This window comes from Pyrgilauda ruficollis, unplaced genomic scaffold, assembly GCF_017590135.1.
Source record: "Pyrgilauda ruficollis isolate IOZ18807 unplaced genomic scaffold, ASM1759013v1 scaffold15, whole genome shotgun sequence".
Classification (NCBI taxonomy): Eukaryota; Metazoa; Chordata; class Aves; order Passeriformes; family Passeridae; genus Pyrgilauda; species Pyrgilauda ruficollis.
The window spans coordinates 9,868,180-9,895,229 of NW_024513654.1; the positions used below are offsets into that span (position 1 = coordinate 9,868,180).

Below are 27,050 nucleotides of genomic sequence, written 5' to 3' on the forward strand. Positions count from 1 at the left end.
TGGCAGAGCAGTTCCTGCAGGCTGTGTGACAGCCAGCAGGCCAGAAGTGCCCCGAGTGCTGTCCTGGTGTTCCCAGCACGCTGCCGTGCCCGCAGCAACGCCCACGGCCAGGCTGGCCGCGCTCCAGCTGCCCACACACACGGCCAGGCAGCTGCTGGTCAGCGCCTTTCAGAGCCCTGCACCTCTGGAAACACCCCCAGTCTTTGAAAGGACAAACACCAACCCACGCAGCAGCCCCAGGGGTGAGGGGATGTGTTTCCCTGCCAGTCTGCAGAAAGGAAGAGAGAGAACATCGGTGCTCACGTCAGAAGTTTCCATCAGACCCATGTGCACAGCATGGGACACCGGGGCCCTTTCTCGCTGTCCTTGGATACACTGCAGTACATCCTGTTTGAGAAGTTTCCATGGGCTCAAATAGTGAAAACTCAACAGTTTTGCAAGCTATATATATAGAAAATCCTGAACAACTTTCCCCAGAAATGACAGCAATTTATGCCACGTGCTCAACAGTGTGTAATGGACTCAAGTGGCAAGGCAGGAAAATACGAGTCAAAATGGCCTATTACAGCCCTAACCATGACATTATTCTGTCTCCTTGTGCCATCTAAAGTCGATACACCTCATTCTGCAGATTCTGCAAAATCTGCTTTGCTATGTAACACTTATCTCCAGAACAGCTGGAAGTCTGTAAAAGACATCAACAGGCAATCACCTGGATGTACAGTTTTATAAATCCTTTTTAATGTTCTGGATGGTAGCTTGCATGCAATTCCTCACAGTAAACACTGCTTCTATGTATTGCTCTCTCTTGGGTTAAGCAGCCTAATGACAATAATTATTTCCTATCATATTAATGATCCTTTTTGAAGCTCATCTGTCCAAGGGTTCCTACTTCCCAAAACTTAAGTTTTAATGTTTATTATGCCTGTTACAAACATCTACTTTATTTTCATGCTTTGGCTTGCAGAATCTCAGATCCTTCAAGTAACACTGTGAAAGAGTAAGATTTAAGTGAAAGTGAAAGGTCTGATGTGGTTTGTAGACTCTTGGGAATAAAAAGGACCTAAAGAAGTAAATTATATATGCCCTTGGCCTTACAGTGGATGCTCCTCCCTGTTGATATAGTGTCTACTTTCACATTAGTGCAGCACTAAAAAGACTGTAGATGCTTTTGGAGACAAATTATAGTCAGAAAAAAACCTAAAATCTTGGTCAAGATTTATTTAAAATGCTAAACCAAAATTATCCTACCACATGGGGACCGAGTTCATCAAACTGTCACCAGACCCAGAGGACTAAATTTTGATTTTCTTGTAAACAGCAACAAAAGGCTGATTTGTGGAAGGACAAGGAAATAAACATTTGTGCAGTCCTTAAAGACATTTCACAGAGTTGATACAGCTACAAAAGATATTCCACAGAGTTGATACAGCTACAAAAACAGAACACTGCAACTTCTGCAGCTTCACAAGCTCCGACATACACCATATGTTGGCAGGGCGTGACACAGGTATCTTCAAATAACTTTGCATTAAGCTTTTTCTATAAGAAAACCTTTGTTTTATTAGTAGTAATTTTTAAAAGGGTAATTTCTTTGAGCCATTTCCTTGCTCTGTATGTACTCAGCACTAAAACCACCCCAGTCCCTCACGTCACCTGTGATGCCATGGTGCTGCAGAGCAGGAGGCAGCCCAGGCTGGGCGAGCACAGACCCCCCTGGGCTCAGAAAACTGCCTGGCAGCGCCCTGCCTTTTACCACAGGCCTGTCCTCTTTCCCCTCCAGCACCTGTGACAGAGTCAAAAGCTGCTCAACAGCAAGATCAGGTTATTTTCTTGCAGAGCTCTCAGGATAAGCACAAGCAATAAGTCCTCTCCAGAATAAATTCTTGAGAAGCAACGTGCAAAATCAAAGCATCTTCTCTACAAGCAAGAGATGTAAGTGCATACACAAAAGACTGCTATATGAAATCCATCTATTTAAAATACTGTTTATTTGTGATTTAACATTAATTAGCATTACATCTATGAGCAATTTCAGATAACATTTATATATTTTCCACAGGACACAAGAGTTGGCTGGCTCATTCTTTATGCCAAAGCAAGTAAATAGAGGCATTAGCAAAAGGTGCAAATAGTTCACGGTTGCATTTTAAAAAATATTTATGCACATTGCATTCATTTAGATATATTTTTAAAAAAGTTATGAAAAGCGTAGTTCACAGGTTACTGTTTCTACATATGTTGTAATACAACACAAATAATGTAGAACATAAAAAAACAAAGTAAGCAACTGAAAGTTTCCACTATGATTAAAAACACTGATTCCAGTATTTAGTGACAGCTAGAAAATTGTTTCCAGGATCCATTCCAACATTGCATTATCACACTTACACGGTCAAAGCTAACCAGCTCCCAAACATGCTATAATCAACATTTTTGCATGCCAAACCACTCTCCAGCCATATTTAACAATTATATATTGTATAATATTTCAACCGGTAATTTGGGAATCACATGGATCTTAAAAGATGTACTTCCTATTGCAATGACTGATTTACAGACATTTGACACAGCGAAGAAACCCCTATGTTAATTTCTATGTTTAGTTTGTATTTACAATACAGTAAAAGTACTAAAATGACAACACAAGTAAAAATGAGTAAGTGGCAGTACCACCCTTACCCATGGCACTAGGCTCTGATTTGCTCTGGGTTCATCCAAAGGACAACACAGATTCACGAGACCCTTTTACAATTTGAATGAAACTGAAGAGAAAACCCAAAGTGTTGCACTCTGCATGAATCCATACAAATTATTTAAAACATCTAAATATGGAAATGTCACTCTGCTGATTTAATAAAAATATCCCGCAATCCGTATCATATATTTAAAAAAAATAATCACCGAACTTTTACTTTCTTTGTCTCCTCCTATTTCCCTACTATTTCACTTTCCCTTTTAACATTTTTGTTTCCTTCATTTGGTTATGTTAAGAGATTAATTTTCTTCATTCATTAGCAATACCATGAGAGAAAAAAAGAACAACCCACAAATAATTTTTAAACATGAATCCAGTTCAATTTTATATGCTTTTATCCTTTGATTTTGAAGTCCCTGGATTCCTGAATTATATTTAAGTATACTCTAAACCAAGCATTCTTAAATACACTCTAACTATTAAATGCTTGGTTCACATGCTTATAATACCTTTATACTGAATGGTATACAAACATTTGAACATATAAAATCTTCTTTTTGTTTTGTCAGTTAAACTAAATTATCAATGTTAAGTGTATAAAATCCCCCTTCTTGAAAAATAAGGGTTTCCCCCGCCCCAACTGATAGAATAAAAAAGAAGTCTTCAAAAATTATATTTCACTAAAATGAAATATTTGGCAAAAAAGTTATTGAATAATGGAATTCTTTAGACATTTTGTATAATTCCAAATAAACTTTCTCTTACACAGTTTTCCCCCTAGTATTATGTGCCAGTGTATATTATTTCTATATGAGCTAATCTTAAAAAAGATGTAAAGGTGTGCTGTTAATAAGTACCCACTCAAATAGGGGTACAGAAACATAAAATATATGGTCAAAAACCACAATACAAAAATGTATGATCTGGTTTCCAAATGAGACAGCAGTTTTAGAAAGTCATATGATCACTCAACAGTAACTTTAATAAAGACTTTAACTGTACTGAAAATTTTCAGGTCTGCAAAATACTCCGAGCAGAACTTGCTGCTGCATACTGTGATGGTCTTTGACCTTGCTATGATGGTAATTGAGCACCTGCCAGTGTAGTTCTACATGAAACTAATCAATGTTTCCAACCCTCATAGCAATTTTGGACACAGCTAAGTGAGAGATGAATTAATTTGCAATTAACATGAAAGGTTTTTTTTGTTTGTCTCTTTGTTTGGTTTCTTTAAAGCAAAACCTCTTCCAGTTTCTACTTGTTTAGGTTAAAAGTCCAGTTACTGCACACCCCTAACACTACACTGTTAATGGTCAACTTAAAGGTTTAAAATGTGCAATGTCTCCTCACAACAGAACTGCACTTACGCTTCCACCTTCTCCTTCTTTTTACTCTTTTTCAGGAAGGATGGGGTGCGGAATTTCTTCTTTTTCTTTGAAGGGGATTTGGAAGGTGACCCCTCAGGGGACAGAGCCTCTTCTATCTTTTCAGAGCCTTTAATGGTAATCTCTACGCTGTCCACAGTACTCAACTGACTGACCCTCCTGCTGAGATCTTCTTCCACGTCGTGTGCATCTTCCTTCCCATTCACCACCACAACTGGCATCTCCACAGATATTAGGTTGGTATTCTCGGTGTAGAAATCCTCATGATTTTCTGAAAGAGCAAATGATTTTGCAATTATTTATGTACACTTTCATGCAAAAAAAACCCAGTATTGAGACAAAGCCTGCGAGTCTGGACTGTGATCCAAAAAATGAAATCTGAATTTTGCTTAGATGTGTTTTTTTCCCCGTTTATCCACAGTCTTAGTTGCTGTAAGCAGACAACACAGTCAAAATGTCATTAAGGGAAAATGGGCTGAAAAATTTAACCTTATCTCTGCCAGGTGCATACACAGCTCAAACTGTACAGAGTATGTACAAATATAGTCTACACAGCCTCAAGCACAGTCAGAATTACATTTTACTGCAGGAGACTCATTTATGAAAACACAGCCATTCCATACAGAAGGCACTGGAGAACTTGCATTTTAAAATGCCTACTTAGACTTCTGGAAAAGTCTTAGGCAAAAGAACTATTCTTAACATTTTCAGTAAAATCAAATTTAATATCTATTTGCTCCCCCTGGTTAATATCTAAGTTTCAGCATGCCCTGAATTGTCTTCTGTTTGTGAGAATGTCATATTAGAAAAAATGAGGGAAAAATAGTTTTCTGGACAGAGTACCACCCAAACTTTGCAAAAGAGGGCTCCTTTTGACTCAGTTGACTTCATGCAAGTGTAAAAGTGCAGAAGAAGAGTCGAGGACTTGGGTTATTGGAGCCCTTGGCATCAAACAGAAATTGCATGGAATACCTTCTAATCTTTCTGGGACATTTTGCGGGGATTGAGTTTGTGACTGAATTTGTGACACAGATGAACCGTCATCTGAGAATAATTCCTGTTCAGCATCTGCAGGACAAGATGTGAGTTAGTAGCCAAGCAAAAGTGAAAATCAAGCAAGAGTGTCAGTGTTGATGCTACAAGATTTACATGTCTGCTACAGCTTTGTGTTGCTCATGCTGACAACAGCACAAAGTTACAATACACAGTTGAAACTCTAAAGAATTATGGATTTGCTTTATCTGATAAAATTTGTATATATTAGTTCTTTATTAGAAAGCATTAAAAAAGGTGGCAGGACTGCATTCCAAGTAGCATGTCCCATGGTTTTATCTTGCCACAATCTGCTGGTACAGTAAGCAATTACACCATATCCTGAGTGTGACATATAGCAAAGTTGTTTTATTACACATTATTAGTGAAGAAGAATTCACAGTAAGTGTTATTGTTAAAAATTGGAAACAACCCCAAATTAGTAATTCTCTATGGAATATAGTATGGGATGAAGATATGAAAAGTGAAAGTAGATGAGACTTGCACACTGAGAGAACAGAAGTAAAATTAGAGAAGCCAGGGCCAAACATCTCAGTAAACTTTTCCTCAGTTGGGCACAGACTTGAGATACTTGATCTAACTTTAGTATCAGCTCTGAGGAGAAGTTGGCTTAAGATGACCTTTGTGGATTCTTCCACCTTAAGTTATTCTATGATTCTGACATAAAAAATTCATTATGATTAATTGTATTTTTGTCAACCCCATTTCTCTGCAAACCTTTAATTGCTTTATTTTCAGCACTAACTAAAATAAAAGAACGAACCACATTTAACAAAAGAATTCTACCACCTCAAGGAATGATTAGTTCTAAGCTAGTTGCCAGCAGTATATCCTAATAACTAACATGTACACATTTTTTACAGTAGATATTTTCAAGCCAATTATTAAAATGTAAACCCCAGCAATCCAAACCACACTGCTGACCTTCCAACCCCTGCTGCTTGCGCTCAATGGTTTTCTTGTACTCTTCCAGTTCCTTTTCGGTGAGGTGGCTGAACGGGTTGGGTGGTGCCGGGGGCGCGTGCTCATCATCAAACTGCATTGGCTGGGAAGGAGAAAGCCAAAAAATTTAACAGTTAAAAAATATGAAGCAACAAGCAAAACGTTCAGGTCTTTTTTTTTTTTTTTGGCCCAAGTTTGATGACAAAGTTTTGGCAGGGAATACAAAATTAAAACACAGATGTACTAACTGTTGGATAGCTGGAAACTCTTAGAATTCCAATTCACCACAGTATGTTGGATAACCCTGTTAGGGATATCTATAGTGTTTGGAAGTATATTCCATTCATGAAAAGATTAACATGGGCAGGTAAGAAACTGGAAACCCTCTCCCCCAGTAAGAAGCCTGTTTCTAATGAAAGCTGCCTTCCACATTGTGACATCCCACCTTTTTAACTCAGCTACTTCTTGGACTCAATTGTTATCTTTAGCATCACTTCCACAGACTAATGAAGGCTATTTTTGGCCCCATGCATTCCAAAGTTCTTCCTCTCTCACTTAAATGAGCTTAGACAAGGATCCTACTTCATTAACATTAATGGCTGCAAACCTAACATGCATATCTCAATTTGAAACTAACTTTTAAAACCTTTAAAATGAAACATGAATAAGGTGCATCACACCTCTAAAACTGGCATTAAAATAATCAGTTCTAACAAAACATTCAGAACGAAAATGGCCCAAGCTGACATTTGAAAGACAGGCAGCCAAATTACCTGAACAGCTGTAAATTAGTTAATTATGTTGTACTCACTGAACTTGGCTTTTTATCCACAACAATCCCTGCGAGCAGCTGAGACTGAGGTCCTGCTGTCTTTAGGTCATATCGGTTTTGCTCCCTTATCTATAGAGAGAAAATAAACCAGGTTAGAAAAAGATATTTCTCTTTAACAAACCCTGTGCCCATCAGCTTTGCAAAGCCACTAACACAGGGAGCAGTGAATGGCTGGAGAATCAAGCTGTTGCACCTAAAGACTAAGAACTCTTCTACCATCTCTGAATACACAGCATATGTTGTTTGGCTCTTCCAGTACTCACAAATATTTACCCCAGTCCCAGTTCTTGCACTTTATGTAAGTCAACATTTAGAAATAAGCTCCCAGGAATAGCCCCTGAACTGTCCTCTCCCCCTCATAAAGGATGCATGTTCAGCTATTGGAGGAAACTCTGTGGTCACACAGGTTGGTAAAGTTTTTCCTTCTGTGAATAGTTTATTGTTTTCCCTAAACTAACAGCCCTAGCTTCTAATTGTCAGAGCTTAAGAGATTGACAGATAAGATATAAATACCAATATAGATCATATAGAAAAAATCCTACAGCAGAGAATTAGGAATAAACTCTCTGTGAGCCAGTGACATGCATGACTTTAAAAATCATTGCCTGGGACATGTATTATTAATCTCTGGATGATTAGAGGGTGCCTTCCCAGTTCTGAGGAAGGGAGTTGCTCCTTCTAACTCCACTTCAGTCCCCAAGGACACTGATATAGTGCTTTCCAAGAAAGAAAAAAAATGTGCAATCCAATGAAAAGTGTCCTGAATATCTGTTAATATAGTTATGCTGAGGGTGGAGTATTTGGTCAGTCTGATAATCAGTGTCTTTTATGCTGGAAGGGAAAAGCAGAGAGATATTTCTGTTTACAGAGAGATCCAACAATAATCTCTGATTTTCATTTTTTTTACTGCCATTAGAAATTCCAGCTTAACAAGCACTAGGCAAATTAAAACAGAACAGAACAAGATTAGAGTCTGAGATTGAATCTTGTTGCAGATGATGCATAGCAATTCCGTTGGTGTTGACACCTAATTATCTACTAAATAAAATGCTAAATAACAGGGACTACCATTCCCAATCTATAATTTCCAGAGTTAACACTCATCCTTCATCAGACTATTGCATTCAAAATTTAAATATATAAATATTGCACACATATCTGCAGATTTCATGTATATCACACATTTAAATACATGTTTTTGGTGCCAAAAATCACATATAGTGTAAGAACCTTCTTAATAATATCAAAACATTTGAAAATGTTATTTTACTTCTCTGCTGAATCATTACTTGAACACATAATTTTGTTTGGAAATGTTACAATTTTCAGTTCATTTTACCTTATTTCTCTTTTCCAACACTTCACTTGGGTTTGTATTTAGAGGAACAAATTGGTTTGGATCTTCAATTTTGATTGGCGTTCCTCCACTAGTCTTGGAGGAGTCATCAGCTTTCATCCACTTAAAGAGGGGGAAAAACAAAGATAGAAGCTAAAATACCCAGTATGATGGAAAGGAACAATTCTCTGTGTTCTTAATGTTAAAGAAGAGATATTAAGAAAGAACTTTCTGACTTTATTTTCAATTCCACATGATACCTAAAAAAATAATCCCAATTCCTTTACAGGTTTGTGTGTTTGCCCAAGAGGATTTTAAGTTGCCTTGAACATGACTACTTTTTTGTAAATACTGACAAACATTCCTGAAAAATGAAGTGTCAGCTGTGTACTAATGATGCTGAATTTAGAAAGGATCACGCTTTCTAGTAACTGGCATGTAGATCCAGAGCCCTTGTTCATGCAACCAACTTCCACCTCTGCTGATCACACATTGATTACAGTTTTTTTCCCTTCTCAAGCAGGGTTCTGAGGGTATTTTTCCCAAACTCAAGTTTAGAAACCTGCCAGCCTGCCAGCAGGAGGAGCTGATGCTTTTATAGTTGTACTGGGAGTAGCTGAAGAGCAATAACATGCTCTATAGTCCCACGAGGGCCACCTCTCTGCAGGCAGGAAACTAAGTGTGAGCATCTTGCTGAGCTGCAGGAGGGGGAAAACCTTCATCATCATTAAAAGCCTGTAGCACGAACAGACCTTTTGAAAGCTGTTTTCAGTAGGCTCACAAATAGAAAGGGGACAGCAAGAGATGAATTAGTGTCTCCTTCCTGAAAGAAGAACAACCCACGGCTGACTTAAAGCCTTACTATATTTGGTGGATAACTAATAGCACAAGAAGAAGTGGTAGAAAAACTGTTTTCTATTTCAGGAATAAAAAGAGATGGTTAGAACTGCGAAATCATTGTTAAATTTTATCATAAAGTGTTACTCTTACAGTCAAGCCCTGTCTCCTCAAAGGGAGGAGACCCTTAGTACCAATGTCATTAAGGCTCTGAAAAGCCTGTTTTAATTTTCTCAATAAACTTATTTGCTAATCCTATTCAAGATTTCCTCATATAAACTGTGCATAACTTACTTTCAAGTAGGGCAAAACCAAAGTGACTGTCCAACATATCAACCTACCGTGATCTTAGTCCTGGGACTGGTTTCCCCGTTCCAGGACTCCTCAGGCACATTAACTTTCAAGTATGTGTTTGGAGAGTTCAGCCATCTTGTCTTCTCTCTCTGTTGCCTCTGTGCAAGGAATTTCAGGGGGGAAAGTGGGACTGTATCATCTTCAAAGGAAAAGGCAGTCACAGTGGCTGGGATCTCAACATCACTCTTATGTCTGGGCTTTTCCCTGACTAATGGTTGCCTATAGGCATAGCCAGTTCTGTATCCCTGTGGAGGAGGAAAGGAAGAAAAGAATGTTTAAAAAAACTAAAATTAAGATTTTTTACTATTAAGTTGCTATACGTTGACAAAAATTGAAGCTCAAAGCATTATAAATTCTTTTTAAGACAGAATACTGCTGTCAGAAACAGTATGACTAAAGAATTATTTGCTTTACAAAAGTTAATCGTACACTCAAAACCTTACAGGACTACATAGATACCACCAGCAATGTGCTCTCACCAGGTTGTCCAGCATCCTCATGAGTGCTTCAAATTCTTGCTCCCCAACTTTCCATTTTTGTTGTGAAGCCATATTAACTCCACCTCCTCCCATTGCTGCCACAGCGTGTGTGGAAGGCTTGAACTTCTGCAGATCCAGTAGTAGGAGATTGTCTATCCCACCTGCTCCAGCTAGTGCATGTACCTAGAGACATCAAGGAGTGTATTTCATTTGTGAAAAAGCTTTGGTATGCTCTGCTTTTCTGAATTTGCAGCAGGAGGTTGCTTAAATACATGCTGTGGTTAGTTCTCACGCTAGTTTTCTACTGTCCAAAAAATGCATTAAAATACATAGCAAGTGACTGCTACAGAAAGCATTATATAATCTGCAATTAATTGCACTTCAAAAGGAGTAGATTGAAACACTTGCTTTCAGAGTACCTTAAAAACATCCTTCTGCATCACAAGATTAAAAACCTTTCATTTTTCTCGTTGTTTCAAAATGAAAGAGTGTCTGAACTCAAAGTGAATGGTAGGGCAAGGAAGGAAAGGAATGGGAGCCTGCCATTTGCACATCCAAATGCCTCTTTGGGAGGACAGCATCACTGGGGAACAAGAACAAAGTGATGAAGTTTCTGGGGATGGGCTTAAAACTTATGAAAGGTGAGAACATTTTCAGTGGTCTCTCTTCACATGTTATAGGTAACATCTGGATACCTAACCAGGTGGCTAAAGTTAGACGGAATGGAAATACTGAATTTGTGATTCAAGTTATTTTTAAATATGCCACCCACTACTATTGCTCTAAAGAACTTCTTTTAATTTGGTTTCACAAATCTGAGATCACAGAGAGAAGCTTTTCTTGTCACAACATTCAGCTTCAGTAAAGGAGCTGGCTCTCAAGAGATCTTAAGTCACACTTTCCCATGCAGTGAGTACCAGCACATCTATCATCTGACAGATTCTCTGCATGAGGCTCACTCTGCACAGCATGGAACAAAACCTCCTGTACCCTTTGGAGTGCAACACCACTGAGACTGTGTCAGTGTTCCTAGAGTGAGTATTTGTGCCACTCCCTCAGTGATTCCCTGATCACTCCAGACCAGGTATACAGGATTACTGGATTCCACAACTCCAAAACTGTGTGATCTAAGAGGTCTTCCCATCTGGGATACAATCTGTAACTCTGCAGCACAAGTGTTTGAAATGAAACACAGATAAATTCTCTCTCACCTGCGTTTCACAGGCCAGTTGCACATTGAAAATATAGTGGAATGCTTCTTCCAGCGTCTCTCCTAGTGTTACCACACCATGGTTTCTCAAAACTAATACCTAGTAAATGAAGACACTAATGTTAAATGGTAGAAACTGGAGCAGGACATGAAAATTGTTTATGAAGACCATAAATGAGGTTGAATACCTTGCAACTGGGTCCAAGAACTTTTTGAAGCTGAATTCTCTCTTCCTGTTCATCAAGAGATCCCTGGTAGTTGTAATAAGCAACATCTCCCAGAATCAGAGCCTCTTGTGATATGGGAAGGATGCCACACTTCATAGAAGAAACCTGTTTCATGAAAATGAAATGCTGGTAACTAGGGAAAAATGGAAGTCTTAAAACTCACATTTCAACCACCCAAGCCCTAGCAGGGTGTACTTTGTTAGAAGAGAGACAAACTCCATAGGGAGAGCTTAGAAACAACCCCTCCACCAGTCTAATTTGCAATAGGGTGACAGAGGTGCTGCTACCCAGTCTAGGGACATATTTATTGGAGGAAACTTTTGTGAATTTTATTCATGTTTAATCCTCAGCTTACTTAATGGTTTATCCTTCTTGCTCACATTTATTACTTCAAAAAGCTAGTATAAAAGAAATTATTCATTCTTTTATATTTTGTCTGTAGCCAAGGAATGTATACATATATATATATATATATATATATATATATGAATTTCTAGATAAAATAATAAGAATTTAGTTATTTCAAACCTATTCTTTCAGGCTTCCTTACCTTTTTATCATTATTATCCAGACCATTTAAAGTTTGTGTTAACTATAACATTTAAATATTGAGGTAAATCCAAACTAAGTGTAACAACTAATCAACCACTAAAAAATGGAGCTGCGTAATGCAAATGAAGATTATTTATACAGCATATTATATTATCTAGGATGCTATAAATGAAGCCTGTGTAAACTATTTGCTTTACCTTTTTAGTATTTGCTTTACAACCTCCTCAGCCTTGGTAAAATAATCTCTGAGCATCAGTTTATTCTGATGCCATTCCACTGTGGTGGCCCAGCCCTCTCTCACACTTTTATTTAGCAGTTCAGAGTTGATAATAAACCAAAAATTAAACTGCTGTGAGGAGAAATACGCCCTAAGTTCATAAGGCAAAGCTGTTTTCTTTCAGTCTGTGCCAGAGGAAGACTTACAGCAGCGGTGGCAGGGGTGCGGATGTGTATGACACATCTGACGTCGGGGCGGGTGGAGTAGATGGCCACGTGTGGACTGAAGCCCACACTGTCAATACTGAGAGCTGTGCTTCCCTGGTCCACTACATCTCCTAGGATGTTCACCTTAACCTGAAAAAGGCAAACAGAGAAATGACATTCAGAAAGGTTGTGACGACTTCAGTTATCTAGAAAATAGCCTTCCTTTCGTATTTAGCATCAAATTTCCCCACACAGATTCAAGGCTCAGAGCACAAAAAAAGTAGGAGAGCAGCCATGAATGTGTCAATAAACCATCCTGCTTGTACTTGCCAGTCCTTGACAGCTGTTGGAAGTTCAGTCATGGAAGAAGTAAGGTGTAAGGATAACACCCTGATACAACATATATTCTACTTCAGTCAGGCTGACCTTTCCTTATTTCTGACTTTCAAAAATGCATTCCATTAACATTTCCTACATTTTAAATATGAAGATAACTCAGAGCCTGAGAAATTTCCAGTAAGAATATTCAATGCACAAGGAATTTTCAGATTCATTGGAACACTAAAAAAGTAATTCCTGGATCAACAAAAAACTACAGCAGGGTCATGTGTCATGGTATTTTGGTTCTGTGTTTGCTGTGTAATAGTATTAATCTCATTTTGGTACCCCTTTCACCTTGAGACAGCTTCTTTACAGATGTGCACTGACATGAAGAGCGTATGGCAGGTTCTATACCAGGAGATGTGTGATTTAGCAGCTACCACAGCCTAAATACCAGCCTGTAACTTTACCCAGCTCATTTGCTGGGCCTGGGGAAGATTATTTGACTTTATCTCCTCACTTCTAAAGGTAAGAGGTGATTCTGATAACACTACTCCTACAGAGTCATTTCACATGTGTTGCCACACTCTCAGGTTATAAGAGGCTACACTGAGGTTACTGGTGAGCTTCATCAGACAGGAACACAGAACTTTGCTGCTCCACATGGAAGCTGGAGACAAAGAAACAGAATGTAAAACTAAACCCAAGAAGAAATACTGGCAACAAAGGCTGCTACCATCTAAGCAGTTAATCAGCTTTTCATCTGGTGGGTAAATATTAAAAAACCCCAAACAACAGCATAATTACAGAAGTCCATTTAAGCAGCCACAGAAGTATTTTAGAAAACAGGATGAGCCTTATTGGTTATTACAGCAGGTGAATCACATACCAAATTAGAAGCTGAAGCTTCAGAAAAGGACAGCCCTCTTGGAATAATTAGAATGTGGTCATGTTCTTTGCTTACTCTTACCTGCAAAGGAGACAGGAAATGGATTACTGATCTAATTTACATTAATCAGGGGGAAATATAATTTGAATGAATAGGTGAGATTCTAAGTAAGTTTTTTTTTTTTTCTAAAATACTTACTGTGATATAGGTATTTGGCAAATGTGCCCACCCAAACAAGTCAGCCAATCTGTATAAACTGGCTAGCTTGCAACGAGTGAGTTTTTCTCCCTTAACAAATGAGGAGGTATCTACCCCAGGTAGGTCATTGATGGGAGTAATCATTCCATGGCCTGAAAAAAAGACAAAAATAATGGCCGTTGGACAATGAAATATATTTCCAGCTATGCCACGATCTTCCAGATGCAATGTATTTAAATGGTTAGCAAAACAGTACCAGCATTTATGAGACTGAATAAAGGTTTTCCTGAGCTGACTCCTGAATCAATATCCTACAAAGGACTGGAACTGTGCTCTAAGACATTTGTCACTAATGAAGTATTTTTACATGTTACTTTGAGGTTTTTTGTTACAGGAGAAGACATCCCTTGTAGATGGGATGACACCAGCTTCTGATACCAGCAAAACTAATTTAAAAAGATATCTCAGTCTCAGCACTTCAATTCAGCCCTAATGAAGAAACTAGGATTAGTGCAAGAGCTCTCAAACCCTTAGACAGAGGTGACCCTTATCACCTCTTAACAGAGAAATCAATTTCTGTCTTTGACTTGTGACTATATGAACACACCCCTGGTCCCTCTCATGAATGCATGACAGCCTTTTGACAGCCCACAACCTTTGTTTAGAGGGAAAGTTAAGACCAAAAGAGGTAAAAGTCATTTTGGTTTTCAACAAAAGGAGTGTGTACTTTGAGATCTGTCCCCATTGACCCTGGCAAACACAGCAGAGACAACAGTGGGACACAGAGTCTCAGTAACCAACCAGAGATGGGCACACGAGGTTATTTGGGCTCTCTGTTCTCTTCCACTTGTTTTGTTAAATAAACCCTGAAGTACCATTTTGGGACCAAATCTCCAAAGATGATGAATGCTGACAGCTGCCACTGTACTTCAGGCTTGTAATCTCCCATATGATGTCCACCCACAGAACTTAAACTGACTTGAATGTCTCAGTGCTTCATGACTTGGAAAGAACTTGGGTGTTAACTGCGAGATCCCAGCGACATCTTTACAAGTAGAGTGCAGACTAGAAGCTTAACTGTGGGAGCTGTTTATCTGATAATTCAGTTTGCCAGGGGATTCTCCCCACCTCAGAGTTCTTGGGTTTTTTTAGTAACAATCTATATGCAAGAGGAGAAAAATAAAGAAACTAAATGGTAATGTATTTCTATTTCACACCTCAGTTCATATTCATGTTAAACTCCTAACAGTAAAAGAACACAACATTTTGTCCCCTACGTCAGTTCAACTTTTATTAACAAATGACAGAAAAACTGAGTTTGAGGATTCCAACCATTTTGGATATCATTATACAAGTCAAAGAATTTGAGAGAATGAAGCCTAAAAAGGCAAGTTAAGGCCACCATCTGCACTACTTCACAGCTGAAGCAAGCTCTGACAGAATTTTTATCCAAGGAAAGAGGAGATCCCAGCATTCCTAAGCCCTGGTAACAATTAAAAAAAAAAAAAAAATAAAGAGCAGTTTATGTATAATTCACTTACTGAGTGAAGTTGAGGAAAAACCTGTAAAAGTGCTCGCTGTAATGTACTCAGCAATCTGCTGTAATGCAAGCAGTCCAGTGGGGTTATTGCCCTTCTTCATCTGTTCTTGAATAAGGCATTCCAGATCTTCTCTAAAAGCCTGTAGGAACATTTGAGAAACATCAAGGAAACCCGGCCTTGATAATCTTATTTCTATTATAGGTGGGGCTGGTAGTTTTACCTCTTATTAATGTTATATGAAACTTCCCCATAGACTTTGTTTTTAGCTGTTTTAACTTTGTCAGACTTAATCATCTGACCTAAACTTTGTATGCTAGGTACTGGCAATTTGGGGGGCAGAAAGGAGGAGTTTGGTCACAGAGGATTTACGATTTCACAGTACAAAACAAGATAAAATATATTTTTAAAAAATTATTAAACCCATTTTTATCAGCAATTAAAGTGTTGTCCATATTTTGGAAGAGATACTTGAAATTTGATCAGGATGTGTTGCTTTCTGTGCTGGATATTTTTTTAATAATGTAATCCCTCTGAAAACCCATTCAAGTTTGATAAAGTTATAAACAACTGGAAAACTGGAGTTCATCCATGCTCAAGTAATATCACAGACATGCAAAAACTAGAAGAAATGCTACCTCCTCTCTATTTCTTTCCTTCCCCAAAGGGAAAAACCCTTCCTTCTTTTTCTGAATAAAGTGATTGCAGGGCCAAGAGATAAACTCTTGCAGAACATATAATGAAAAAGTTTTCATGGTATCAAATTTAATATACTGTGCACTGTGGACAAAGCCTGCTCCTTTGAGACGATAAACAGATTATTCCCTGTCTACAACAAACCCTGTCCTAGGACCACTGCAGTACTGACATTCCTAGACTAAATAAATTCTGTTCCTTCAAACTTATAGGTTACATTTTCTAGCCCTCTCATTACTTCTTGGCAGCATCTTGCAGCTTTTCCCCAAACGTGCAGTACCCAAAGCTGCACACAACACGAGCTGAGGTGGATTGTGAACACTCCTCCTGGTTCCTTCCAAGAAGACATTTGGTGTCTTTACCACGCAGCTGGCTCCTATTATAACTCCAGACTATTCCCTGTAAGTAATTGCTCCTTTCAGTTTGCCTTCCTTGGCAGAGCACTTGCTCTCAATTAAAGAAAGAAAACAGTTCTGTATGACAAATGTAATTTCTTCACTGAATTTTAATTCAGTCCTTCAAAACACCCACTCTGTTGGGCAAAATCCACCAATCCCTTGGATCTGTTCACCAACAGGTTATGATTAGGAAGAGAGAGTGCTACTGAACCCCACAAAGAAATCCTCAAGACTCTACATGATAGAGCCTCCTCAGGTGGATAGTTGAGTCTCCATGACTACTAATTAGCAACTTTTCAGATATCAGTGCTCTCCTTAGAATAATTTTGTCAGGATCATGTTTGTACCTGAGACTTGCCAGATTTCCATAAGTCCTCTAAAAATTTCCCCTGACTGACTCTGATGGATCTGCTGCACAGATCTCTCAGTGTAGACCAGAATATTCACGTGGCATCTCCCAACAGCAGAAGAACCTCTCACCAGCCTGAACATGCACAAGCAAAGTCAGATTTTCCTCTTTTGTGGCTGCTGTTGGTAAGGTCTATGCAGCAGGAGAAAGGAGCAGATGAGGAAAAGGAAAGAAAAAGCACAGAACTGAGAGAGGAAAACACCTAACTGGGGGAGAAGAAGTGGAGGACAGGGAGCAATGCCCATAAACTGAAACGTGCGAAGTTCCAGCTCAACATGAGGAAGAGTTTTAGATCAAGAGTAGCAGAGAACTGGACCAGGCTGCCCAGTTCTCTGCAGTATATTAAATGATTGCTCCTTCAACCCGAAAAGGACTATAAAAAAGATCTGCAAAAACATTAATAGTAAACTCTTATTAGTCATATTCAGACTTCTGGAGGTTTTTTAAACCTGTACAAGTAATGTTACTTCCATAGCAGAAAAAAAGGTAATGTAATATATTTTTGGAAATTTTTGAAAGGAAGATTTTTTTAGTTTATTGCATATTGTATTTTTAATTCTTCTGCTTTTTGGTCATGTTAGTTTCCTTCTTCTGACCTGAATTTTGCACCTTAATGCTAACAGTAGTATGTTACACATTTGCTGAGACTACTAGAAATGTGGATTTAGTGTTGTATCAACAGCTTTGTTAAACCAAACAAGCAGCTTCCCTTAAAAACAGTTTTAGAAATAAGAGAAGATAGGTAAGAGCCAGGAAAGTAGCAAATGTGGAGGTTTGGAATGAGCAGTAAAGCAGGTGAGAATATGGATGAAGTGCATAAAATCAGGTATGCAATTTATCCACATGCCAGTGCATAATGATGTTTTCTAGCAGCCTGTAGCCTGCCACATGGCTATCTATGAATATTTCACTACATTTCATCCACTGCTACAGACCTGTGAAACTTGGAACTGCATATCCTTAGGTAAGCACCCCACATGTGCTAACACAACCTTCTTCCATTTCTGGTAATCCCAGTGGGCTCCTATGAAGGGCACCACCTTCTTGTGGTCAACAATTTACCTTTAATAAGAGTCATTAAATGAATGATATTTATTGGATATTTATTTCACTGTACAAGACTGATTTCTGTAAAACCACAAGCTTGTAGGGCTCTGTTTCTGGGATCTGACCAGAGCAGCAGGAGCCTGCTTCTGAAAATCTAACTAGGGCCTGGAGACCAAGTGGTTTGGTTTTGCTTTAATTCATGAGATTGTAATATATGTATATATGTGTGGCATTACACTGCCCACAAGTGATCAAGCAAAAGTCATACAAGTAAGTCATTCTGGAGAGAGATGCTTTCAAAGAGATGACAAACATGCTGCTCCAGCACAAAGCAGATATTTTACAAGCAGAAAGGTAATTTCAGATGTAGTATTTGACAAGAAATGCTGACAAAGCAACAACTGTACTGCCAGATGAATGAAAAATTATTATTTTTACAGTTATTCAGCTGTATGCTCAGCATTGCTCAATCAAGAGAAAGTTTCAGGGATTTAGTAGGCTCTTTGGGTACATGTACATTGTTTTGTTTGTTTGTTTGAAACCATGACAACTTTTGACATGAGACACTAAGAGCAGTGACTTTCTACAGTGGGGTACAAATCCCAAAGTGAGCAGCACAGCACTTCTTGGCTGCCCATGATCCTGCCAACACAGCTGGACTCTGACACCTGCCTGTGCCTGCACACAGCAAGGATGTAGCCTGGATAACCCACCCCTCCACAGCTGGGAATCATTTCCTGTTTGCACAAGCATCCTTCTGTCTTCAGGGACCTCACCTGCCCAGCCAAGCACCTGTGTCCCCTTGTTTGTGCTGAAACAGCACTACAAGCATCAGACTGAAGGTCTGATAGGAAATATCCCATGGTATGAGAACTGGGCCCATGACAGCTACTGGGAAGGAGGCACAGTGACATTTCAGACAAAGTGCACAGCCAGGAGGATGGTGAGTAGGGCTTTTATTTTAGACACTCAAGTGAGTAGGCTGACCTTGGCAGAATGCAGGCTGCTGCTCTGCTTCCACCTCACCCACCTTCTGAGTGCCACTCCACCAGCTTGCTCTGAGACATGAATTTCCTCACCACTCACCAGTAAAAATGAACAGGGCAGCTCACCCTGTTCCTGAAACTGTTTCCAGAATTCCACTCTTTCTAAAACTGTAGTCAACTTTTTTATACCAACTTAGACAGCCTTACATGTTCTGCACAGCCTGGAGAACAGACACAGCTTTTCCTGATGGAGTCATTAGTAGGGTGATTAACTCAAGGTCTTTCTAATATCATAAAATTACTTCTCCAGAACTATTTGCAATCATCTTCCAAATACACATCATAGATGCAGGCAGTTTAGATGGAAAAATCTTTCAACTTCGATCTGCAAAAGTTCTCTGAAAGTCAAGAGTGAAGTTAACAAGCTCAGTTCTGACTCATTTACTTCCATTTTCTTTCTGAAGTACAGTCTAACTGTGAGCTGACAGTGTAAATTTGGGCTTTTAAGAATCAAAGCAACATTTGCGTGTACCAGTTGACAACTAGTATTTTTCAGTCAATATATGCAGGAAGAACCAGAATAATCAACTTACTAGAATAACCTATTTTACAGGGATACACACATACATAGTGCAGAATAACGATGTTGCTAAAAAGGTTGGTATTAGTCTCTTCATCTTGCTAGGCAGCTCTCTAAGGATGTTAAGAAGTACAAGGGCTTATAAGTATTTTGACTATCTATGCTGTTTCTTTTTTGTTGACCACTGATTTCTACATGTATCCAATCAAAAGAAGTAGAAAAAAAATAATAAGCAAATAATAATGGTATACAAGTCATCTACAAATACTCCACTCCACTGCAAACCTTTAAGAGGGGAAAGCACGTGCTCACATTAGGACTAATAACAGTAATGACTAAACAGTTTCACATCATTCTACAGAAAAATAGCTAAAAAAGCACTGCTGTTAGACTAAAACCTGCCAAATGATACAAAAACCCTTCAACCATTTTCACTTTTGCCCATTTTGATCAGAGTTTCTAATATCTTAAATCCATTTTTAAAAAGGGCACAATTCAACTTATCTAAACATACCCACACAGAGTCTCTAAGCCAAATCTCCACCACTGAAGAAAAGTTTCAAAACTTAACTGGTATTTTGTCCTCGAGAGTGAAGAGACGTTAATTTTGGTTCCTGTGCTGTAAACACGGCTGCCCGTGAGAGGAAGACCTTCACTGAAACAGCCAGCACGGCTCCTGAGAGGCTCTTTCAAGACTGAAGTTTAGATACAAACAGCCAGTGCCCTCAGTGGAAAAGGGTGGAGCTGGCCACAAAAAAACCGCCAGGGAGCGAAGGCTGGCGGGGAGAAGATAAGAGTCACAAAAAGTGTTTGTCAATGCCATGAAAGAGAACAAGGGGGATGGGGCTTCTGTGTTGAGACAAAAAGAAGTAGGCTTGGTAATAAGTATGGGGAATTAGCTGAAGTTATAATAATCTCTTCACTTGCACTGAAGGGTTAGGGTACCTGGGCTGGATTTAGTGCCTGGGATGACAGCAAGGCGCTCCCCACACAGAGCTCAGCCTGTGCCAGTTTTTCCGGCTCCTCTAACCTGGTGCACACTGGCTTTCCTCCACAAGCTGCTGCAGTGTTCACTCCTGTGATAAGCAGCCTAGAGATACCCCATGATTACAGCCAAACCTGAAGCACTGAACTCCTTTGCCAAGCCCATCCCCAGCAACCCAGAGCCAGCCACTCACACAACTGCTGCTCTGCATGGGGGTCTGGGTCCCTCCCTCGTGTTCCTCTTGTGGAGTGAAGCCATAGCATACATCCTGCTAAATGGAACGTAAATGAAATGTAATGAATGTAAATGGAATGTACAATGCTAGACAAAATCAAATTTCAGCTTGTCAGGGGTCTCACGCATTTCTGAGCATAATTAACTGGGTTTTTCAGTAAGTGAAGGACTTGGAAGCGTGGGAGCACATATGGAGAGGATGCACTAGGAGGGATGGCAGAGCTCTTGCAGGGTGTTCTGGATGCACATGCTCCTTCAGCCAAGGAGAAAAGTCACCAGTCATGGCTTTCCAAGGTTTTCCAGGCATCATTCAACATGTAGCTGGTGGCATTTATATCTAATGAGAAAAAACACAGCTCAAACTAAGTGGAAAGGAGCAATATGGAAATAGAGTGGAGTGAAGGGAACCCAGTTTCATAGTGAGAAAGAAGGGAAATTCTCACGATGTGCACTTGTGGTGGAGGACTTTGGTGTGAATTTACAGTGCTCATCACAGCAACAGAAATGAATGATAGCTGGGCTGGGGGATTTCTTGGGTCCTCACAGAGACCTAGTGGATGGCCTTCATTTGAGACAATGTTACCCTGACACAAACTCCCTCTCACTTAAAAAGTCGTCACAGTGCACAGGGGATCTTTAAGGGACATTTTGTAGTATGTCTTCAATGATGTGACAAGTTGAGGCCCTTGCCTCTGAATGAACAAAATGCTGCACAGGTTGTATGATGAAAGCATGCAACTAAATAAGCGATTGCAGTGGGAGGAGAGTCATGACTTCCCAGCAGGACATTGGGAAGATGTCAGAGAAGACAAAAGCCAGAGCAGGGAGCTGCAGGGTGAGAGGACTGCCCAGTGAGGAGGTCCTCAGGTGATGCAAAAGGTTGTGAGTCCTTTGTGGCCAAAGGGTGAGGCTTCTGAAGGATGTGAAAGACTTTTGAACTTCTGAGAAAAGAGCAGTAAAAGCCAAAACATATGAGGAACTGAAAGGACTTTGATATTTTTAAGAAAATAAACTGCCCCAAAAGGGAGTGGTATTGCAAAAATACTGGATGTTCACTCAATACAAAATAAAGTAAACTAAACAACTGTAAAAGCTGGGGAAAAAATAAATTAAATCATCCTTCATCTCTGTCCTGATGGTTTGAAAATAACATATCCAGGAAAAAAATTCAAGTGTGGGTGGGATTGCTTGTTTTTGAGGAGAAAAATCTGCCTGCATGCTAAGGCAGACCTCTGAATAGAAGAGTTGCTAAGCTGTATAGTTATCTCCCCACTTTCTTTTGGGCAAGACCGACTAATGTGGGAGGCAGGGGGGTGTGTGCATGTGCAAGGCAGGAAGGGAGGCACAGTAGAGAAGTACATTTTTAACCTACCAAAATTTTGCAGTCTGGATAGTTTCACCTGAGCCTTCCTGCAATAGCAGTACCAAGCCAGACTGGCCCTGAATTCCCTGCAGAGTCACAGTGGGTTGGTAGACACTCTCTAGATCCAGCACAAAATTAAAGTAAAGCCTGATGGGATCCTGTCAACACAGAGCTCAACTGAAGAAAAAAAAACAAACCCCAAGCTCCAAATAGCTGTGTTTTATATGTAAAAATAGCCAGCGCACTTCCAATGGGTCTCAAGAAGCCACACAAAACTTCACTGGTAAATTAAAAACTTAAACTGCACATTTAGATTTCAATAACCGTGCATTTTTATGTTTACATGAAACAGCTGTTCAGCTCATTGCTTCAGACACAACTTCTTCTTACATTAGTAAAAAGAATGAACATATATATAAGGAATAAATAAATATATACACGCACATTATCCTGCTAGCTGAAGCCTGTAGTTAGCTTTTCTGCTGGGTGGATAATGGTTTCACATGGTCTCACTGCACTGGAAGCAGTGTGACATTGCTGCCTGCCTGCAGAAACATCCAACACCTTCCCTGCTTCACCACGCCTGTGGGGATCTTCTCCCCACCTGTATCTGTATGTTCACTCAGCTCCTCAGTGCTAAACTGGCTTTTCAGTTTTCATAAACACCATAACTGCACAACCACTGCCCTTTTTTTAAAAAGTGTTTTAAGAGTTTTTGGTTGCTACGGTGACAGCACCAGAGAAATGCTAGAAGGAAATAAAGGCCAGAAGTATACCATAAGTGAAATAAGGAGTTTGATGGTACAGCAAATATATTTTTGGTCTGTGAAAAACACAGTAACTCTGTGTAACAAGCAACATATGACTGTTTAGTATACAGACAAAACTGTCTTTAATTGCAGAGTTAAGTTGGAAAATATAAAAAACCCCAAAACCACCAACTCATCTTTTCTGATTCTGGATATATTACAGGGCAAGTATCTTGAGCCCAATAAGCAATAAAACTAGTGCACTGCATGAATGTACTACCTTTCTTTAAAAATAACAACATGCTACCTAAATCTTCTGAAACTGAAGATGTTACTAAAATAAACCTAAATGGCTTTGTGCTAAGATGGGCTAGCAGTACTTCTGGAAGCTATCAGGCTGCTCAGCCCCAGCTGATTTTAATTTCTTTCCACCTTTCTAACAGACACAGAAGAGCAAACATGTTCAGTTTATCAGATTCTCCAGGCTATCAGATACTCAGGGGCTACATGCAGCATTAGGCAAACATATCTGAGAACTCACTGATAATGTCAGGACATTCTCCATGGGCAATGGTCAGAAAACAACTATGATTTGTTTAAGGTTTAATATGAACAGACTCCAAGGCATCAGCAAACATCAGAAGTAATGGAAATAGTTTTTCAGTAGCTTTTAAATTATTTAATTTAGGAAAGGGAAATTGCACATCAGAGAGGAGTAGTCAGATTGCACCAGTATGGGCACCAAACAGTACATCAGAGAGATGCAGCAGCTTGATGTCTGAAGATGTCTGGTCAGGCCTGTAGCCCTTACAACAAAATGCACTGAGTAAAATATACTGTGGTTCCTGAAATATATTCTCTAATTTATTTTCTTGCTAAAGGATTTAGATTTTCCTACTTGAAAGAAAGAAAAAAAGCTTGTTAATAAAACCAGATTAAATTAGTACCTAAGCTTCCTACTATGTGACAGTGATTAACCCTTTAGTTTTGCACCTCTGCTCACCGAAAGTGCATGTTCAAAGCTCACCTCATCACCACCACAACATGCTTTTGTACTTTTAAGACAGTTACTATCCTTGCTAGGTACACTTCACATTTACTAATACTTGCTAGAAGAGGAGTCACTGACTATTTCTTTGATCTGAATGCATTTATATATATGACTGGGTGAAGATTTACCAGCAAAGCAAGCTCTTCCTTAAACTATGTCTCATAATTTCTCTTCTTCTAAACACCTTACAACTATATTCTCTCTGTCAAGTGGAACAATCCAGAAAAGCAACAAAGTTCCATGAAAATATCTAACACAATGTAATTCTGCAGCCATAGAACAAAAACACTATGGACAATGCTCATCAATTCAATCCTGAACCCGTGTTACACAGACTGGTAACAGGAACAATGGCTTTCTGGCCATTGTGTGATGAATTTTAAATTCAAGAGAACAAGGTAAATGTTTTCAGTCCTGAGTCCCAGGAACAGTATGGCACACAGCAGCTGGAGCCTGGCACACTGCACCTTCCACCCCAAATAAATTCTGAAATTCACTTGATGGACATTTGCTCACGCATACTGTATAAAAATGCTTTCATTTCCTTGCGTGAGAAATCACTGCAGAGTTCCTCTAAATTTTCTGTATCAGGAAAAGGGAGGATAAAAGGAGATACTTGAGGGGAAGTGGGAGCTCAGACAACTCCTCTTCGTGCCTGATCCCACACTCAGCTCCCACATTCCCATTTCTCTCTAAGCCAAGCAGGCAGCAGGACCCTGGCTTATTTGGACAACTGTTCCCTTACACAACAAAAACTTGCAACTTATTGGCAGCGCTGAACAGTCACTTTCCAAAAAGTGCTGGGCTCAGCTTCTCTTGCAGCAGGAAACTGACAGCAGCCCAGCAGCTCTCTGTCCCACAATCTTCTGTTAAAACAGCAGCCTAAAAACTCAGGGGTTCATACCCCTCTTCACACCCCTTCTGAAAATCTGCATGCTGACACTGCATCTACTCAGAAAAACACCACAGAGGCTGCAGCAAAGGGACTTTAATTACATCTGGCAGACTTGGCAAAAGATGCCCCAAAATGTTGATGAAATAGTTACATTCATCAGATTCAATGCTGGTCATCAAAAGGACCCAAAACCCACCATCGCATGCAAAACCAAATGATCTCTCCAACTTATTTTTACCTGGTAGGCTAAAGATTTTGTCTTTCTGTGAGTCCTGGCTACTCATAATGTGAATATTTTAACAGGAATGAGTAGACTCTGATCACATTTTACAACTGAGTATTTAACATAAAATTATCATGATTAAACATTATGCAGTACCTCTTTAGAGTATTTTCCTTATAAAAGAGCCTGGCTGCAAACCCAAGCTTGCACAAATTGACTTGAAAAATAATAAATTCCTTAGTCAACAGGTTCACGTTATACTCAAAGCAACACAGATCCAAGAGACACTCCAGGACAACACTTTAGCAAACAATCCTGTTATTCATGGATAACTATAATAGGGTGATTACTAACAGCTGTTTGCAATCTCTTTACATATGGAAAAGCTTAAAAAATTACAGAAGCACCCCAATTTACAGAGGAACTGAAGACAGAAGGATCTGTAAAGCTGCTTAGCCCCTTCTCAGTCCCATTATCCTCAAAACTTGCATTACACATGGATACCCCTAAAGGATCATTGCACAGGCCTTACTCACTCCCTATGCCTTCAAAATACTCAAGGCAACAGCATTACTTTCCAATGTACTCATCAGGTTAAACTCAAAGAATACAGGTATTAAAATATAAATTAAAACTACCATGAACATGGTTCAATAGATTGAATAGTTTTATATGCAGTCTACACAAGTACTGAACTTACACAACCAGTAGATGAGAACTGATATGGCCAAGTAGGGGTATGATCGCCCTCAAGGACATAAAAAGAACATAGTCTAGCTTTTAAATAAACTTAACCCAATTACGAATGTTAATTAAAGCATTCCTGATGCAAATGATAGGTTAATATTCAAACCCAGAAAGCAGAACACCACGTAATGCCCTAATTTGTTCCTATTTGACCAGTGACTCCTTCACTCTCTTCCCCGTCCCTAAGTTTTAATTAGGAACCCTGCAGCCAGCCACATCTTTCTGTAACAACGCAATGAACCATAAGAATATAAAAGTATCAGGAGAAAAAAACAACACTATAAAGGCTGTTGTCCACAAACAAAACACCACACCAACAAAATGCTGGATAATCTGTTTAGTGACTTTTCACAGAAGATGGTGCAGAGATATTCCAACTAGCTGTGACACAGATTTCTTTTTTCATAACAGCCTTTCCATTTTACCCCCCATTAGGGGCACTCACAGGGCTCTGCAGTATCTGGGTGACCCTCTTCCTCTGCTCCATCATATTGAAGTCCTGTCTGAGGTCAGGGGACATGTTTCTCTCCCGGATGTACTCCGGGTCATTCTCGTTGATGCGATCGAAGTACCGCTCTTTGTGAGGCATCGTGGCGGGGGGAGGAGTAGTGATCACCACCTGGCTGGCATCAGCACTCATGCTTCAACACTGTGCAGGGAAGGCTTCCCCTGAAACAAAAGGAAAGCAGGGAAAAATGTCAGTTAAAGGAGGCCAGTGCATGGAACTTCCAAGTCTGGACACAACTAACGTCCCTTTGCATCTCTGCAGATTATCTAAAATGAAAAGAGAACAAGTGAGTAGCTATCACAATCAGAAAATTTAGGAAAAAATTTTAGAAAAAATAGTTAAAAACCATTAGTAAGTTCTCTGATAATGCATAAACTTTATTTGAGGGAAAATAAAAACCAAAAAGCCTACAATTAGGAGTGACATTCGAAATGACCATTGTACATTTTATGACAAACTTTCCTCTGTAATTTTACACTACACTTATCACTTCCCAAGGTTTTTTATAGCTCTCCTTCCTGAGCTGTTCAAGCAAACACCCAGAAGAGAAGGCCTGTTTAATATCTGCTCAGAGCTCATCTCCCAGCTTGAATGAAGAAATTCCTCAATTACAGCATTTTCAAAGCATCTCATAACCACAGCTTAAAGACAAGGCTTCAGGACACTCAAGGACCACCAGGGAATTTCCACTGAGCTCCAGCTGATGCCTGCTCTTTCACAAAACACTGGGAACTGCAGAGGTTGTATGTTGGCTTACACAGCACTGAGGCCACATCCATGGCAAACAGCTGAGCTTTAGATTTTCTCCTTTTGTGTGCAATTGTATGCAAAGATTCTCACTGAAGCTCATTACATTAGGAAAAGAAAAAAAAAATCCAACAAAAATACTTTCATGTCTTGGTAGA

General features: G+C 39.4%; 1 protein-coding gene across 6 annotated transcripts in view; it reads right to left on the reverse strand.

The window, feature by feature from the left end:
• Positions 1 to 1,972: 1,972 nt before the first annotated feature.
• ADD3 (adducin 3) overlaps positions 1,973 to 27,050 on the reverse strand; it is a 92,190-nt gene continuing 67,112 nt past the window's right edge. For 5 of the 6 annotated variants that reach the window (XM_041461167.1, XM_041461170.1, XM_041461169.1 and 2 more), the window contains 13 exons: positions 26,083 to 26,306; positions 15,278 to 15,416; positions 13,737 to 13,888; positions 13,539 to 13,619; positions 12,329 to 12,478; positions 11,315 to 11,458; positions 11,128 to 11,226; positions 9,917 to 10,099; positions 9,425 to 9,682; positions 8,250 to 8,369; positions 6,890 to 6,979; positions 6,061 to 6,181; positions 1,973 to 4,354 (listed from right to left, as the gene is read on the reverse strand). In XM_041461167.1, coding sequence (XP_041317101.1) covers positions 4,062 to 4,354; positions 6,061 to 6,181; positions 6,890 to 6,979; positions 8,250 to 8,369; positions 9,425 to 9,682; positions 9,917 to 10,099; positions 11,128 to 11,226; positions 11,315 to 11,458; positions 12,329 to 12,478; positions 13,539 to 13,619; positions 13,737 to 13,888; positions 15,278 to 15,416; positions 26,083 to 26,277 — 2,025 coding nt within the window. In that variant the 5' untranslated portion in view covers positions 26,278 to 26,306 and the 3' untranslated portion in view covers positions 1,973 to 4,061. Of the gene's footprint in view, positions 4,355 to 6,060; positions 6,182 to 6,889; positions 6,980 to 8,249; positions 8,370 to 9,424; positions 9,683 to 9,916; positions 10,100 to 11,127; positions 11,227 to 11,314; positions 11,459 to 12,328; positions 12,479 to 13,538; positions 13,620 to 13,736; positions 13,889 to 15,277; positions 15,417 to 19,960; positions 20,052 to 26,082; positions 26,307 to 27,050 lie in introns of those variants that run through there. The other variant, XM_041461173.1, reaches the window with a different exon arrangement.